The sequence below is a fragment of the Schistocerca nitens genome, chromosome 2 (genome assembly GCF_023898315.1).
Source record: "Schistocerca nitens isolate TAMUIC-IGC-003100 chromosome 2, iqSchNite1.1, whole genome shotgun sequence".
Lineage (NCBI taxonomy): Eukaryota > Metazoa > Arthropoda > Insecta > Orthoptera > Acrididae > Schistocerca > Schistocerca nitens.
The window spans coordinates 213,953,163-213,970,896 of NC_064615.1; the positions used below are offsets into that span (position 1 = coordinate 213,953,163).

General features: G+C 37.4%; 1 protein-coding gene across 1 annotated transcript in view; it reads left to right on the forward strand.

The window, feature by feature from the left end:
- LOC126234331 (uncharacterized) overlaps positions 1-16,732 on the forward strand; it is a 198,931-nt gene extending 182,199 nt beyond the window's left edge. The window contains exon 6 of the mRNA XM_049943016.1: positions 16,282-16,732. Within this exon, the coding sequence (XP_049798973.1) occupies positions 16,282-16,442 (161 nt within the window). The 3' untranslated portion in view covers positions 16,443-16,732. The remainder of the gene's footprint in view (positions 1-16,281) is intronic.
- Positions 16,733-17,734: the final 1,002 nt, after the last annotated feature.

Here is a 17,734-nt window from a genome sequence, read left to right on the forward strand (position 1 = left end):
ATGTGTGCATCCCTGAAATGACCTTGGCCATGTTTCCGCACAAACTTGCTTGGTGGCAGGGCTGTGCTTTGCAAAACACTGTTTGGATTCTTGGTGCATTAATTACGGTGACACAATGAATGCTGGGTAGACACAGATGGCGCTCTGGTAATAATGCCGCTATGCTAACTGTTGGCTGATGTTGAAACCATTATCAGCACATATGCCATCCCCCATATATGTCATCATCGAGGCAAGATAAATATCATCTTTCCAGGTGTTCTAATTCCCCCCCCCCCCTTCCCCCTCGGCAGTCTATATTGGTCTAGCCTACTTCAGTAAACTGTCAGAGACTTCCTGGCAGATTAAAACTGTGTGTCGGATCGAGACTCGAACTCGGGACCTGAGGGGGTGTGAGTCGTGCTTGGGTAGCTCAGTTGGTAGAGCACTTGCCCGCGAAAGGCAAAGGTCCCGAGTTCGAGTCTCGGTCCGGCACACAATTTTAATCTGCCAGGAAGTTTCATATCAGCGCACACTCCACTGCAGAGTGAAAATCTCATTCTGGAAACATCCCCCACGCTGTGGCTAAGCCATGTCTTCGCAATATCCTTTCTTTCAGGAGTGCTAGTTCTGCAAGGTTCACAGGAGAGCTTCTGTAAAGTTTTGAAGGTAGGAGACGAGGTACTGGCAGAACTAGAGCTGTGAGGAAAGGGTGTGAGTCGTGCTTGGGTAGCTCAGTTGGTAGAGCACTTGCCCGTGAAAGGCAAAGGTCCCGAGTTCACTCCACCTCATTCAGGAAAAATGTTTTTATGGTACCTGGTATGTGTGCATCCCTGAAATGACCTTGGCCATGTTTCCGCACAAACTTGCTTGGTGGCAGGGCTGTGCTTTGCAAAACACTGTTTGGATTCTTGGTGCATTAATTACGGTGACACAATGAATGCTGACTGTGAGCAAAGAGTGAGCATTAAGTTATGCATTGAGCTCGGGAAATCTTCTAGTGAAATGTGGACAATGATTAAGCAAGAATATGCATGTGAGGCACTTTTAAGAAGTCATGTTTTTGAGTTGTACAAAAAGTTTTGTGAAAGCAGAGATTCAGTGCAAGATGATCCCAGAGCTGGTCGCCCATCTACAACACATATCGATGCAAATGTGGAGCATGCAAGTCCATTATTATAAGAAAACCATCATGAAACCATGTGTATGACATCAGAAGAACTTAATTTGAATTGTAAAGTGTGCCACAACATTTTAAATGAAGATTTAGGGAAATGGAAACTTAATGCATAACTCGACCCTCACATGGTAACAGATGAACAGGAAAGTGAAAGATGAAGAATTTCTGCAGAATTACTGGATGGAGCCAGACATGATCCTACATTTGTGTCGATGATTATTGCTGGGGATGAAAGTTGGTGCTACCAGTATGGCCGTCACAAGAAGCATCAAAGTGCTAAATGGCAGAGTCTGGATCACCAACCTCGAAAAAAGGTAACGTCAAACGATGTCCTTCAAGAACAAAGACAATGTTGATTGTATTCTTTGATAGTAAAGGATTTGTTCACCATGAGTGTTCCTCCAGGTCAAACAGTGAACCAAGCTCTTTACATTGAAGTCTTGAAATGTTTGTGACATGCAATTCAACATCACCGCCCTGACTTATTGCATTTTCAGCACCGTTTCATAGTGCATGACAACGCAAGTTCCCATACTGCTTTATGTATTTCTGAGTATGTGGCCAGACATTCTGTTATTGCCATCTCACATCCGCCATATTCGCCTGACCTCTTGCATTGAGATTTTTTCTTGTTTCCACAAGTGTCAATGGGACCGGAAGGAAAGCTTCATCAAGATATTTCAGACAACCAAAGGTCTGTGACAAATAAGCTTATAAGCATTGCAGTTGAAAATTTCAGTGCTTACTTCTCAGACCTCCATAAACATTGGCAACTGTGTATAGATCAGGAAGACTACTTTGATTTTTAAAAAACCTGTCCTGGAACTTTTCTAACAAAGGGAGTGAAACATACAAGTTGTTGAATTTATTTACAATATATCTTAATAATAAAGTTGTTCTTTCATCATTTCTCAATTGTGGCTATTATAAAGCCTCATATGTGTCAAGTGTGTGTGTGTGTGTGTGTGTGTGTGTGTGTGTGTGTGTCACATAAGATATAACACCCTTTTTATTTCATGAATGGTTGCAAGTACAGAGATTAGGTTATCAGAAAGTGATAGTACACTAAAGAGCATGTACTTTCTGATGTTGTAAAATGTCTTACATCTTATATTGATTGAGGTATGGAAGCAAGTACGATTTCTTAATTATAATGATAAACTTTTTTTAACAGCACCCAAAAGTGCTTGAAAGGTGAGTACTGTGATATAATGCTTGTCAATATTGAGGCTGAAACTCTTCGCAAATGAATCCAAGAAATGTATTAAATTGGAAGTCATGGCCAGAGTTAGCTATTGTGATGTGACCACTTCCAGACAGAGGTCTCACGCAGGGCTCTGCGATTATATGCAGGAAGACAGGCCTACGCTACTAAGATAAAACATTTTCCCATATGAATAGGTACAGTGTCACTTATAATTTTTGTATATGGACCACAGCATATGCTAGATTCTGGCATGTCAGATTGGGCTTAGGAAAACTCTTTCAGAGGTTGTATGTTTCCAGATTTTGTGGAAACAACTACATACAGTTTAATCAGGCAGTTTTTCATTTAAATGCTGTCTGTTGCTGCTTGCTTGTCGAAACCAAAACTCAGATGTCTGTCATTCATAGTTCATAATGATAAACAGCCCTATTAAAGGGAAAAGCAAACTACTGTATTAACATTCTTAAATATGAAAAAAATAATAGTAATACCTGATCTGTCTTTGACTGGAGATGCCTGAATGCTCTTAAAGTAAACCACCCAGTGTTAGATAAATGTGTCTATAAATACTATTTGAAACTGTAATTAGATGGAGTACACTTTAAATAAACTAAACAGTTTATTCAGAATGGCTGACAACATGTCACCCACAAAATAAATACTTTTCTTACTGAAACGTAGTTTTACACTTTACTTAAGTACATGCTCAAATTGTTTACCATCAACTGCAAGACATATGTGCAATTGCTATTTGAGAAATAGATGAACAGATGAAGGCCTTTGGATGATATGCCCTTTGCACACTGTGGTAATTCAGTGGCGCATATCTTCTGGCATAGTTCGGACCTTCATCATAGACTGCATTTCTCAGTGCTCCCCATAGAAAGTAATCAAGAGGAGTCAAATCAAGAGACCTGGCCAGCCATTGTACTGCAGCATCCCATTGCATTCAGTGGTCACAAAACTTATATTCAATATTTGCATTGCAACTCAGAGTCACTAATCCACTGGTGCATCTTCTACATTGAAGCTCCAAAAAAACTGGTATAGGGATGCATATTCAAATATAGAGTTATGTAAACAGGAAGAATACGGTGCTGTGGTTGCCAACACCTATATACGACAACATATGTGTGGCACAGTTGTTAGATCAGTTACTGCTGCTACAATGGTAGGTTATCAAGATTTAAGTGAGTTTGAACTTGGTGTTATAGTCGGCGCATGACCAATGGTATACAGCATCCCTGAGGTAGCAATGAAGTGGGGATTTTTCTGTACGACCATTTCACGAGTGTATGGTGAGTATCAGGAATCCGGTAAAACATCAAATCTCCAACATCGCTGCAGCTGGAAAAAGATCATGCAAGAACCGTCTGCAAATTACTGCAGATTTCAATGCTGGGTCATCAGTAAGTGTCAGCGTATGAACCATTCAACGAAACGTCACCGATATGGGCTTTTGGAGCTGAAGGCACACTCATGTACCCTTGATGACTGCACGACACAAAGCTTTACTCCTCACCTGAGGCCTTCAACATCAAAATTGGACTGTTGATGACTGGAAACATGTTGCCTGGTCAAACGAGTCTCATTTCAGATTGTATCGAGTGGATGGATGTGTATGGGTATGGAGACAACCTCCTGAATCCATGGACCCTGCATGTCAGCAGGGGACTGTTCAAGCTGGTGGAGGCACTGTAAAGGTGTGGGCGTGTGCAGTTGGAGTGATGTGCGACCCCTGATATGTCTAGATACGACTGACAGGTGACGTGTGTGAGCATCCTGCCTTATCACCTGCATCCATTCATGCTCACTGTGCATTCCAACAGACTTGCACAATTCCAGCAGGACAATGCAACACCCCACAGGTACAGAATTGCTATAGAGTGGCTCCAGGAACACTCCTCTGAGTTTAAACACTGTCACTGTTCACTAAATGAAAGGGGTGTTATGTCTTACATGACTCATCTTTCATATGTATATAAGTGCAACATTCAAACTGGAGAAACGTATTTTTCTCAATCCATATTTTTGTCCATAATACTGTCAAATATATAGCCAAGGTTTATTTGTCAAAAGTGCCTAAACAGTTGTGACATTTTACTTCATTCCACATACAGCTCACAATGTTAAAATCCAGAAAATTCGATTAATCTGTAGGTTTACTAACAATCACTGCTCAGGTACATTGCAGAGCTTTCTTTTAAAATGTGTGGAGTAATTGTATCTAACGAGTGTCATAAACTATGTGAAAATTGATGATACAGTCTTCCGACACTATTTGCGATTCATCAGTCAACTCACTGGGGGCAGATTCTGGAAAATTTACCAATTGAACCAAGATTGTGCAGCATGTTACTTTGTGATGTTGCATTTGCAAATATGGCTGACAGCAGCCTCACCTTCCCAGAGGTTTTTGCTACTGGTATGGACAGTCATCATCAACAAAAAAGTATTTTGCTGGTGGTAGTCATTCTGATCATACTGCTATGCTAAATGCATTCCAAACATGGGGAGATGTGTGGACAAATGGTGTGTTACGTAGGGGTATGCTTCTTTAAACTGCCAGCAGAATACTTCGTTTGTAAGTCAGTAAATTCCTGTGTGACTTAAAACTTGCGGGCTGATAGGCCATGGTCGAAGTATAAAACTGTCTCCTAACGTTTCGTCTCCGACTGCGGGAGACATCCTCGGAGGTAAAGTGGCGAACTGCGAAGAGGACTCGAGGAGGCGCTGATTATATAGGCAGTACAGAGGGCGCCACTGTCGATCACGTGGCATCGGCTATGAGATTGTCTCTGCATTACCAGAGACAATCTCATAGCCGACGCCACGTGATCGACAGTGGCGCCCTCTGTACTGCCTATATAATCAGCGCCTCCTCGAGTCCCCTTCGCAGTTCGCCGCTTTACCTCCGAGGATGTCTCCCGCAGTCGGAGACGAAACGTTAGGAGACAGTTTTATACTTCGACCACGGCCTATCAGCCCGGAAGTTTTAAGTGAAGACAATACCGGCCGTGAAAGTTTACATTGTATGATTCCTGTGTGAGATCGTAATCATCAAAAACGTGCAGGATAGTTCTTCTTTTTCAGTATATTTTTCCGTTTCTTGTGCAAGGATGCAATATATATGTCTAGCTGTGATATAAGCATCATTTTAATACATTATACGTCTCTAAGTTTCCTTCCTCAGTTGTGATTGTTGCTGCATTAGTGGTGGTATGTATTATGTTGAAAGGAAACGCCCAGAGAGTACATTGCAGCGATATACGAGGGTAATCCCAAAAGTAAGGTCTCCTATATTTTATAAGTACATAGACCTGTTTATTTCTACAATGGTTTACATCAGTTTACAGCTTGAACATTTAGCTATTTTTCGACATAATCACCATTTCTGTCGATGCATTTTTGTAGATGCTGTGGCAGTTTTTGTATGGCCTTGTCATCGCTGAGACCACAATTAATGCTGACAGGTACCGCGAGACTGAAAAAACTCAAATGGGCAATTCAGAACTGGAGAAGAGGAATGTTGAGCAAGGGCGTACACATTCTCCATGACAATGCTCGTCCACACATCACTCGGCAAACCGTTGCTCTCCTGCAACAGTTTCAGTGGAACATAATCACCCAGCCACCCTATAGCCCTGACTTGGCACCCAGTTACTATCACCTGTTCCCTAGGTTAAAAGAACATTTGGCCAGAAAGCGATTCAGCTCCGACGATGAGGTGAAAGGAGAGGTTCATAACTTTCTGAACAGCATGGCAGTGAGCTGGAATGACATGGGCATACAAAAACTGCCACAGCGTCTACAAAATTGCTTTGACAGAAATGGTGATTATGTCGAAAAATAGCTAAATGTTCAAGCTGTAAACTGATGTAAACCATTGTAGAAATGAACAGGTCTGTGTACTTATAAGAAAATAGGAGACCTTTCTTTTGGGATTACCCTCGTATATTACTTCCTCACACAAGTCTAGCAAAATGCCTAAAATGAGAAATTACAGATATTTACTGACATCTATTCTTTTCAAGTGAATGGAGCTTGATAAGTGTTAATGTATTCTTCGCAACACGGTATGTTGGTGCACAGGTGTTAAACACCTTATTACTCAGTATAGTTCTCATATATATAAGGTAGGATCATCACAGAAAAGTGTTGTAGTTTTGAATGTCCTTTAAGTTCCTAAAAATTTATGTAGATCACACAGACAACTAAATACGATGAGTTTGTGAAGGATCCATGTGGGGGTAGTACATACTCTAGTTGAACTCTGTTATGATGCATATTCTATGCTAAGCACAGTATGATGAAATTTATAGGCTTCTTTGATCATTGCTCTGGAGAGCTACAAATCTACCTCTACCTATATTCTTGCCCTTAATGAAACTATTATGATCAAGATTTATGGCAAATTTCATGTTCCTGTGTTTGAAAATGCAATTACATTATTGTTGTCAGCAACCATATTTCTGTAATTGTTACATCACAGTTTTTTAAGATGCAAGATGACTTGATTGTAGCAAAGGAAAAGCACAAGGAATGTGAAGATGAGTATGGTTACATATCAAGACATTTCACCGGTTGTTACATATTTTGTACCTGATACAAAAACATAACAGTCACCTCATCTTATCAGTTACATGAGATAGGCCAACAGGAAGATATTTTAACCAGTAAAGTTCATAATTTTAACACACACTGGACATTCAGCATTGATGATGGTTTTTATCAATTGAGGAGGGCTGGAAACTTTCCCTAGCAACACCAACTGTTAATCTGTGGCTTTCTGTAACTCCCTGTACCATATGACACAGCTTTTATGTACACCAGAACTTGCAGCTTAAAAGTAGTGAAACCGGTTGTGTGGGTTTCTAATTGACTTAAATAAATACAACTACAGTGGACTATTAGACTTTTCATTCAGTTTTATATTTTTAAACATTCAACACCTGCTTTTAAAAACCTATTGTGCTTCATGAATTGTCAGTCAGTTGTGTATAATTATTTTAGTTGTGGCTGCCCCAGTTTTAAAATTATATGTGTCTGGATACGCCATTAGCTTGGTGAACAGCTGCTCAAAACATGCACTGTGCCACTGTCACAGCCTGATGCAGGCAGTATCATGCTGTGTGTGAAATTCACCTGAGCTTTCATGGGATAGTAATGACACGTGATAGTAATCAAAGGCACAGTTATAGTTGTGGATTATGATAGCATTATTGGGTCCACCTGCATCCTTTCATGCTACGGCATCTTCCAGCAGGGTAACTGCCCATGTCAAAAGGCTGAAACCATGCTGCAGTGGTTTGAGGTGCACATTAGTGAGCTGATGTTGATATCTTGGTCACCAAATTTGACACCTCTGCTGTTTGGTGAACTATGTTGGCTACTAAATATACCTTCACTGCTTTTCTGGGTTATGTTTACTATTGTGAATGAGGCTTCTTCCATTACGAAATTACATAACTCAATTCAGTTTAAACTTTATTTTTTTAACATCAGTCAACTCTTCATCATGCAGTGGGAACTACAAGTAGGAATATCAACTACATAAGGAAAAGGATACATTGCTACTCACCATAGAGATGACACATTGACTTACAGACAGGCACAACAAAAAACTGTTACACATTTAGTTTTTGGCCAAAGCCTTCTTCAGAAAAGAAGACACACACACATATTCATCACACAAGCAAGCAAGCACTCCTCATGCACACGTGACCACCGTCTACGACAGCTTGGATCGAAATGCCAATTATTTTCCTTATATTGTTATTCTTCATCATACAAACATTTCAAAATATATATTCATAGCTAATACTGTGTGACAGTAAATCAAAAATGAAAATAATTTTTTAATGATACTTCCCATGGCTCACTGCAGTCATACACAAATTACTCTCGGCTTGCCAAGTCTGCTACTAATAACTGTCGGTGTCAGTGATTACTTTACATCCAAAACATGCAAAGGTACATATCTCCACCAAAATCAAAACTTTGATACTAAATTAATTGAGAAATGAAATTTAACATGAAATTAACATTCAAAAAATTAAGCATAGAATTCATTGATTATTAATCAATTGTTACAGTGGTATAAGTGATTTCTGTGTGTGGATGCCATCCTAATAGCTATTCTAATATCAGATATCATCATTATGTTTTTAACTGAATAATTATACACTAATTGCACAAATATCCCATGTAGAAGTGTGAACCATTGCTTTAGCTACCATTAAAACTTTTCAAGAAGGATCTATCACACAGTGAAGCAAAATACTTATGACAAAGGCAACTTATCACTTGTACATATTGCGTCAACATAAACATCAGTTTTATATCTCAAAAATCTGGGTGCATTGTATCAATATTGTGAAAAGGAAAGTTGCTACTCACCATATAGCGGAGATGCTAAGTCACAGATAGGCACAACAAAAAGATTGTCACTTTGTTGTGGCTATTGCTGACTCGGTATCTCCACTACATGGTGAGTAGCAACTTTCCTTTTCACAATATTGTTACATTCCATTGTGGATTTTCCATTGTTTGATGCATTATATATAATTGCTACTTTGTTTTATCACAGATTTACTTAGAGGAAAAGAAAGTACTTATGCATGTCTGTAAAACAAGATAAGTTACATAGAAATAATAAAAAGTATGCACACAACCTATATGTTATCAGTGAAGCACTTGTTTTAAACAAAAGTAGCAAAAGAGGGCAAACACACTGTTTATGTGCAGTCTTCTGTAGTGTAGTTTCACGTAAATAATAACTTACTCATTAAAAGTGCAAAGATGACAAACCTTTTAATCATTAAATTGAATGTGAGATAAGATACACAAATACTTACACATATTATATTATTATTATTATTTTATTGCGAGTTCTGTAGATCCTGATAGCAATGGAGTTGCAAGGATATAGAACGAGTCAGCATTTTTACAGTGTTAACAACACAGCAGCACACAATGTGGTTAATTCATGACAAGACTCATAGTAACAACATGGGACATTAGAAGAAATAAAAACATATTACATACATCAGAATTAACACTTATGTGTACACTTTAAGATTAACAATATCAAAGTATTTGAGGAACAACACAACAGTACAGCAACAAGTAGTTTACATTTATGCTTACATTGCATGGCTAACTCTGTTGTATAATAAAAACTTGCTCCTATGCCCAAAAAAAATCATTAATTGAATAGAATGACTTTTGTATTTAGTATTCCTTCAGTTTTCTCTTGAACTTTGGTGTTTCAGGAGCAAGACTTTTGATGACACTGGCTAGAGCATTACAAATTTTGATACCTGTATAATTTACTCCTTTCTGTACAAGGGTGAAGTTTGATTGGTTACTATGAAAGTCCTCTTTTGACCTTGTGTTGTGACCACGGTATTCACTATTGGTTTTGAAGAGCGAATAGTTTTTATTAATGAACATACAAGGGAGTATATATACTGAGATGTCATTGTAAATATCTGTAGTTTCCAAAACAGATTCCTGCAGGAGTGCCTTGGTTGCTCACCACTCATGATACGTATTGCTCTCTTCTGAGCAAGAAAAACTTTTTTTGCCAAGGGCTGGTTGTCCCAAAAGATGATTCCGTAAGACAAAAATGCGTTGAAATATCCGAAGTAAGTAGCTCTTATGGCCTCCTTATGTGTGGTTGATGCAATTATGCTTAAGGCAAATGTTGCAGAAAGCAGCCTTTTTTTATAGATCTGGGGTATGGTTGGACCAATTTAGTTTGCAGTCTATGTACACATCTAGGAACTTAGCTGAGTCGACTTGCTTTATTTTTTGTCCATTACATTCTATATTTATATCCCCTGGTTCTTTATGTGCCATATGAAACTGTACATAATGAGGGTTTTTTTTATATTCAGAGAGAGTCCATTAAAGTTAAATCATTTCAGAATGTCATCAAGTGCATTGTTCGCGTGTGTTTCCTGGTTGTTCCCTGTTGCTTGATCAACTAGAAGAGAAGTATCATCAGCGAATAGGGTGAACTTGGTCACTGACATGGTGCTGTGTGGGATGTAATTTATAAATATAAGAAACAGTGAAGGTCTCAGTACCGAGTCTTGAGGCACTCCAGTGTTAACTTTGCCCCACTTGGACAGAGCTGGGATTCCATTATTGTCAGTAATTATTACCCTTTGTTTCCTATCTGTAAGGTAGGATGTAATCCCTATCCCCATTATTCCACTTAACCCATAATAGTCTGCTTTATTTAGCAGAATTTTGTGGTTGATACAGTCAAAAGCTTTGGATAGGTCACATAGGGTTCAAGAATTTGATCGGTGAAAGAGAAAATAGCATCATCAATTGATAGGCTTTGCTGGAAACCAAACTGTCATTGACTGAGAGTGTTGTGGCTGTTCAGATGATTAACAATTCTATGGAACCAGTTTCTCGAGGACCTCGAAAAACATGTTAGCAAGGATATTGGTCAGTAGTTTGTTGCATCTGTTGCATCAGTTTCCCTGTTATACGGAAAAAGGCATCTACTCTGAAGAATAAATGAAATCCATGAAATGTTATAACCTAATTACTAGTGCTCGGTATTTGTAGCAATGTGACAAGGAAGATAAACTCGATTAAAGTAATTGAATATAAAGTTAGGCTGAATGGAATTACAATGATTAGTTAAATTTTTAAAATGTTATAAATTTAAGTACTGAATCAATGAAAATTAACAGTTGCCACATCACTACATGAGCAAAATTCCTGTCTTTTAAAACTGAGAAAATTACATCACAATGCTTGGTTTTGTTGCTAGGTGAAAGCAGCACAAAATCCGCACATACTGTTCTGACGTAATTTCAAATGAATATGTCACAGTCAACAAATACCTTTCAGTAAGAATCAAAGACCAACAAAATGTCATTAGTAATAAACAGTTATGTAAATGCAAAAATCTTTGTGACATCACTCACTGTAATGCTTACTGTCTTTAATGTTACTCAAAAAGTTATTTATTTTTTACTGAATGCTGCCTTTTAGCTTGAAAATTATTGTAATGATATAGCATCAATTTCCTGTGAGTTACAGTTATGTAATTTGCAATGTCAAAATTTCAGTTGTAAAAGAATGGCACAGTTGATGATTTGATTTTATCGGTTTCATGCAACTTCAACTTTTATACTACTCATTAACAATTACTGCTAATTACTTTGTGCAATTACTACTGTTATTTGTTCAAGATATTAACTAATATTTCTGACTGACTGCAGTTGCATAAAATTGAAAACTAACTTATCCATGAAAAATTATCAAAAAATATCTTTTGCTGAATCTTGCTCTGTTAAGTACTGTCTTTCAAATTACTATTTTCAAGAGTTGAGCACTTTTGTTAATTGCAGTCTTGAAAATTATTGAAATTTTAATTACTATTATTTCTTTTATAAAGCACTGCAATAGTTTCTCAATCATCAGGACTCTCTCAGATCATCAATAATGGATAGGTTGGATTCTTCTTAGGTATTTTTCCTTGGGTGGAATTGAAGGCCAACACATTAGTATAACTCGGCATCATTCACGCAAAAATGAACTACGAAACTGGCTAGCTGTATAAAAGTCTGACCAAATATTTAGTTGGATCTTACATCACTTTGAGATGTTGTTGGTGCAATGTAAGGCGTTGTTTGTTGGCATGTGTGGCACAGGCTTGTTTTCTTGTAGCTCCATAACAAATTAAACTGGGCCCACACTACTCTTCATGTTGATTTGCATCCTCTTGTAATTTTACTGTGCCCCTTTAAGGCCATATACTTTGCCTGTCAACAATAAAATTATTTGCTGAGCCATTATATACTTTAGCACCACTGCATTATGACCATTTCTCAACAAAAGAGACGCTGTGTGACTCAACTTGTCTGTCTCTCTCTCAACACTCTCCTACATTCTACTTTGCATTCCACCGAATTGCTGGTATGCTTGCACACCCAGTGATAATGCAACTACCTGTTCACTACACTTTGACAATATCTTATCACCCTGTCTGAGCCAGCAAGTCTACTTACACTAGCTTACAACAAACATTTACTTACCTTTACAATGAGGAAACATTTCACGTCTTCATACGTCTGATTCATCGAAAAATACATCAAAAAGTAACACTGCGAGGAAAAATTTTGGTAGGCCACAGAATTGTGTTGTAGCATGTCTTTGCATAGCATGTTGACTACTCCAAGTGTGGTTTGGATGGCCTAGCTGGTGTTGCCACTTCACCTGAAATTTTGATTTCTAACAGTTGGCTTCTCATCTCAAAAATACTCATTTGGTAAAATTTTGACTTAAAATGTTTTGAGCACAGTATGTTTGAAAAGTCAAAATTATTCCATTTATAGCAAATATTCTCTAATGACTATAGTATCACCATAGATATTAAACTGCATTAGCCTTCCTCTGAAAAATAATGAATTGCACATTTCAGGTAGTAAAGCTCTTTTGGGAATGGGAAACCGGATTTGCTTTTCCACCTTTGATGGTGCTCACACATAACCCCCCCCCCCCACACACACACACACACACAGAAAGAGAGAGAGAGAGAGAGAGAGAGAGAATTTAATTACTATGTAAGATGTGCAGGAAGATTTTTTTTTTTTTTTTTTTTTAAATTATGTTTGCCGTTTTGTGAAAGTTGCAATTTTCTACATATCAGTAAATGCTATACACTTTGTTTACAAATTCTACTTCACCCTTCTTCAAAGGAGAAAGGAACTTGGGCACTAATAGAACTGTTGTTGTTGTTGTTGTGGTCTTCAGTCCTGAGACTGGTTTGATGCAGCTCTCCATGCTACTCTATCCTGTGCAAGCTTCTTCATCTCCCAGTACTTACTGCAACCTACATCCTTCTGAATCTGCTTAGTGTATTGATCTCTTGGTCTCCCTCTACGATTTTTACCCTCCACGCTGCCCTCCAATGCTAAATTTGTGATCCCTTGATGCCTCAAAACATGTCCTACCAACCGATCCCTTCTTCTAGTCAAGTTGTGCCACAAACTTCTCTTCTCCCCAATCCTATTCAATACCTCCTCATTAGTTACGTGATCTACCCACCTTATCTTCAGCATTCTTCTGTAGCACCACATTTCGAAAGCTTCTATTCTCTTCTTATCCAAACTGGTTATCGTCCATGTTTCACTTCCATACATGGCTACACTCCATACAAATACTTTCAGAAACGACTTCCTGACACTTAAATCTATACTCGATGTTAACAAATTTCTCTTCTTCAGAAACGCTTTCCTTGCCATTGCCAGTCTACATTTTATATCCTCTCTACTTCGACCATCATCAGTTATTTTACTCCCTAAATAGCAAAACTCCTTTACTATGTTTGCTAAATACTTTGTAATTTAGCTTTGAAAGCTGCTAAAGAAGTATAGTTGCACACATAAGATTTTAAAATTAGTTTCAGATTTTTTACATTGACAATGGATACTTCATTTTTCACATTTTGTTCTTCTGACTCACCCCAACAAACTGACCAATACATCATTTTAAATACTATTGTTATTATTATTATTATTGTTATTATTATGCAGATGATATATTTCCCAATTTCTTGCTTTATTTATCAGTGATGCTGTTATGGTGTTATTATGATGTAGCTATGTGACATGTGTATGTAAACTCGACAAAAGGCAACAGTTGGCTGTGTGATCTTGAAGGAAAATGGCAATCAGCATGAACCCTCACCAACTGATACTGTGGCAACTGACCTACATGTGAATATGTCAGTCATGTGCAGCATATTTTTATTGTATCCCAACATCTCTATGCATGCCTTTAAACAAGCATCAATATTTTCATTTGATGTCAGTGTTCTGTTGCCTGTTTCTCAGTAGTTTAGAAAGATACACATTGGATTAGTGTGCCTTTGTGGACATTTTAAATGTTAATATCCTTCATAGAGGCCAGAGTGTTTCTCAGTTACTTGCCTGCCTTTATCAGCTACTGTTGTTCAATATCAGTTTGTTACAGTGCTAGTGCTGTAACCACTGTAAATCTACGAGGATTATTGAATTAGTAGGCCTGATTTTGGAGTCATAGTTTTTAATAAATTTAAATGTTTTCTTTGACCCCCCCACCCAATCTGTGCACTTCTAACTGAAGTGATCAGTGGAAGAAAGTGCTAAGCCTCAGTTTAATGAAAATTAGGCTGATTATGCTATTTGTTTTGGTTTCAACTGCACTACATGCTGGCAACCAATAGTTTTCATTTGAAGTACTAGAAAGCATTTGTTGGCCATACCTTTTTTGCATTACCATATTTATGTTCTTTTCTTTGGATGAAAACAGTGCCACCCCACAGTATGAATATGGCAGTGACATCAAAATCTTGTAACCGAGTACAGTGGACATATAGATGCTGGACAAGGGTGTTATTGACTACAGTGTTCAATTTATTACTCATTTCACAATTGATATCTGACAGTGATACATATCCTGATTGTGCACCAGGGAAAACATCTGATGTGAAGATACCACAAGTTTAGCTTACAGCATTATATTGGCACCAGTCTAATCTCTTAAAGTTTTAGACACTGCATTTGTTAAATTTTTGAGGAATTCTTTAGTGTTGAAAACATACAAATGCAATGAATATTTACCTATAAATGCCTGGAAGGTTGTTTCAGTCACTGTTTCACTTTAAATTGCAACAACAGGAAATAAAGCAGAGTGCAACAAAGAAAAACTCTGATGATGGCCAAGCCATTAACTTCAAACATGATGTTTGCCTTAAATGAGAATACATGATTCCTGTGCCAATGAAACATCAAGTGGATGCAGACTTTTTAAATGTTTCATTACAAAAAAGGAGTAGAGCCAATTCCTACTATCTTGGAGTTAGGAAAAGAATATGATAGACCTAATCTAGGGCTGCCATACATCCGGATTTCCCCAGATTTTTCCTAGTTTTGAGGAAATCCAAGGGTGTCCTGGGGGGGGGGGCGGGGGGGGGGGGGTTATCCATTGCGTATAAAGCCCTCAGAAGTATGAACTGCTGACACTCAGTCAAAAAATGACACAGTGTTTCACCTACTCAAACATAAATGAGGGCTGGTGCATAGATAGTTATTGCCTGTTGTTTATTAAAAAAGACAGCGGCAAGAACAGTTACACACTCTACTGTACATACATTTTCCACACTTCTTTATTGGCCCATATTTCATGGACAGACTGTATATGTCCAGGAAAATAATCCAATCTGATCCAAATGTCCAAAATTTCAAAGTCTTTGTCCAGGGTTGACAGTTTAAATGATGGGTGTTGGCCTAACTCTATCCTATTAAGAAAAAAAATAAGAGTTGTAAAACAGTTACCACATGTAAATTATTCTTATTTTGAAAGGCTGCAAGTGAATAAAGAAGAAAATGAAGATTCAAAATTGCTTTATTAGTTTCGTGACTATGCTTAAAAAAAAAAAAAAAAACCAAAATTTCTGCCTTGAATGTTTTATGAATATCGAAGTATAGTTTATTTGTGGGACAAGTTTTCACTCACCAGTATTCTGTTTTCTGATGCAAAAGAATATGATCACAAAAGTTTGAAACCACTTTATGCATCAACTTATCATACAGAAAATCAAACTTTGTGACTTTGTCACTATTTTAAGGCTCTTAGCAGTAGTACTAAGAATTTTTTTACCCATTTAAGAGATTACATATGTAACCAAATAGTGTAACAATTTGTAGAAAAAATTACAAATAGATCCACCTTGATTTACAATTTAGAGATTTAACCAAACATATAACATACAAAAACTCAAAACTATGCTCTCATGAGTTAGCACATTTTTACATCAACTCCTTTAGTTGCAACATTTAGTTCTGTATAATTGTGTAGAATACATTTAGCAATTTTTCTTAAAGTATATAAAAATTTACAGGTTTCTGTCAGTGGATGGTCGTGTTCAGCTACTACCGTCAACTTGTTGAGGCCAGCAATGCTCCGTGCTCAGCCACTACAGTGATAACCCCTGAAGCTACATGTGTTACATCAGCCAATTTTGGTTATCCAGAACCTTTGCTCAAGCCCTCAGAAGTATGAACTGCTGACACTCAGTCAAAAAATGCCACAGGGTTTCACCTACTCAAACATATCTACATTTTGTTATACAGCAATTTTACTATGTTCCATTTATTGCCAATGAAAAATAAATTCATTTTTTCTTTCTCCTTGTTTAGGCTTACGACACTTTCAAATTAACTTTGTATTTTTGTTTTTTGAAACCATAAATTTTTGGTAATATGTTGTTAGATAAAGCATTATGTTTAGAATAGCTTATGATTTGAAATTAATTAAAACTGATCTCTTAGTTCAAAATAATGTATTAATGTAAACAGGTGGTGAAGAGCCCTCTTATTTCATTAATAAATGTATTGTAAAATACCTATTTAAGAAAGGATCTTTGTCTTTTCTCAGCATTGCATTATTTTCCTTTTAGTGGTAGCAAAAGCATGATATTACATCTCATACACGTATGAAGACACATCAGTTTTCACTACATAGAAGTTCTGAGTTCCAGACAAACACATGGAAAGTACAATAAATTTCTTAGTTTTTAAAACCCTTCTTCTGAACTCTTGGCTATGTTGAATTGCTGTATAAAAGCCATTTTGGCATGAAACCTCAATGGTAACATGGGCATTTCTTATATCATACCCCACACTCGATTCTCAGATACGAAAACAATTTAAGCAGTCGACAGAAATCATTGACAAGGAATCCTAAACAGAATCTAGCCAAAGTCTGTAATGCAGGGCACCTATATTGGTTCTGCACACTTACAAATGAGGCATCCAGAAGCAAACCACAGTAAATCCACTTTTTCCCAAAAATATGTTGTTGCCACCATTTTATTTCCTATGGTGCTCACTTACACTCTTAAAACAAGACAAAAACAGTTTGTGTCAACCCTAAAATGTATCTGCAAAATAGCCTACAGGTGCACAAGTTGGTGTGTCCAGTTCTCTTTGCAAAGCAAAACTAAGTGAATCCATTGTGTGATAGAACTTGGTTTATCCTTAACAAGTTTCATTATCTAAGTAGGTTTGAAGATGTAAAACTTGATTTGTAAACATTATGTATTTTCTCTGAATAGTGTTACTTTCTCAGCCTGTTACTTCATGAATATTAGTTTTGTGCCTCTATATGGCAGTTTTGCCAGGTTTTCCCTGTTTTACGATACCATGAAATGTAAAACAGCAGCATTTTTTGTGGCTTGCAACAAATAATGTGAGTGTATGGAGAATGTTTATGGTGTTTTTGGTTGGACAAAATGTCAAGAATGCTTATCTTTTCCTCCATAATCATGAATGTTAATGATGGAATATGTGTAC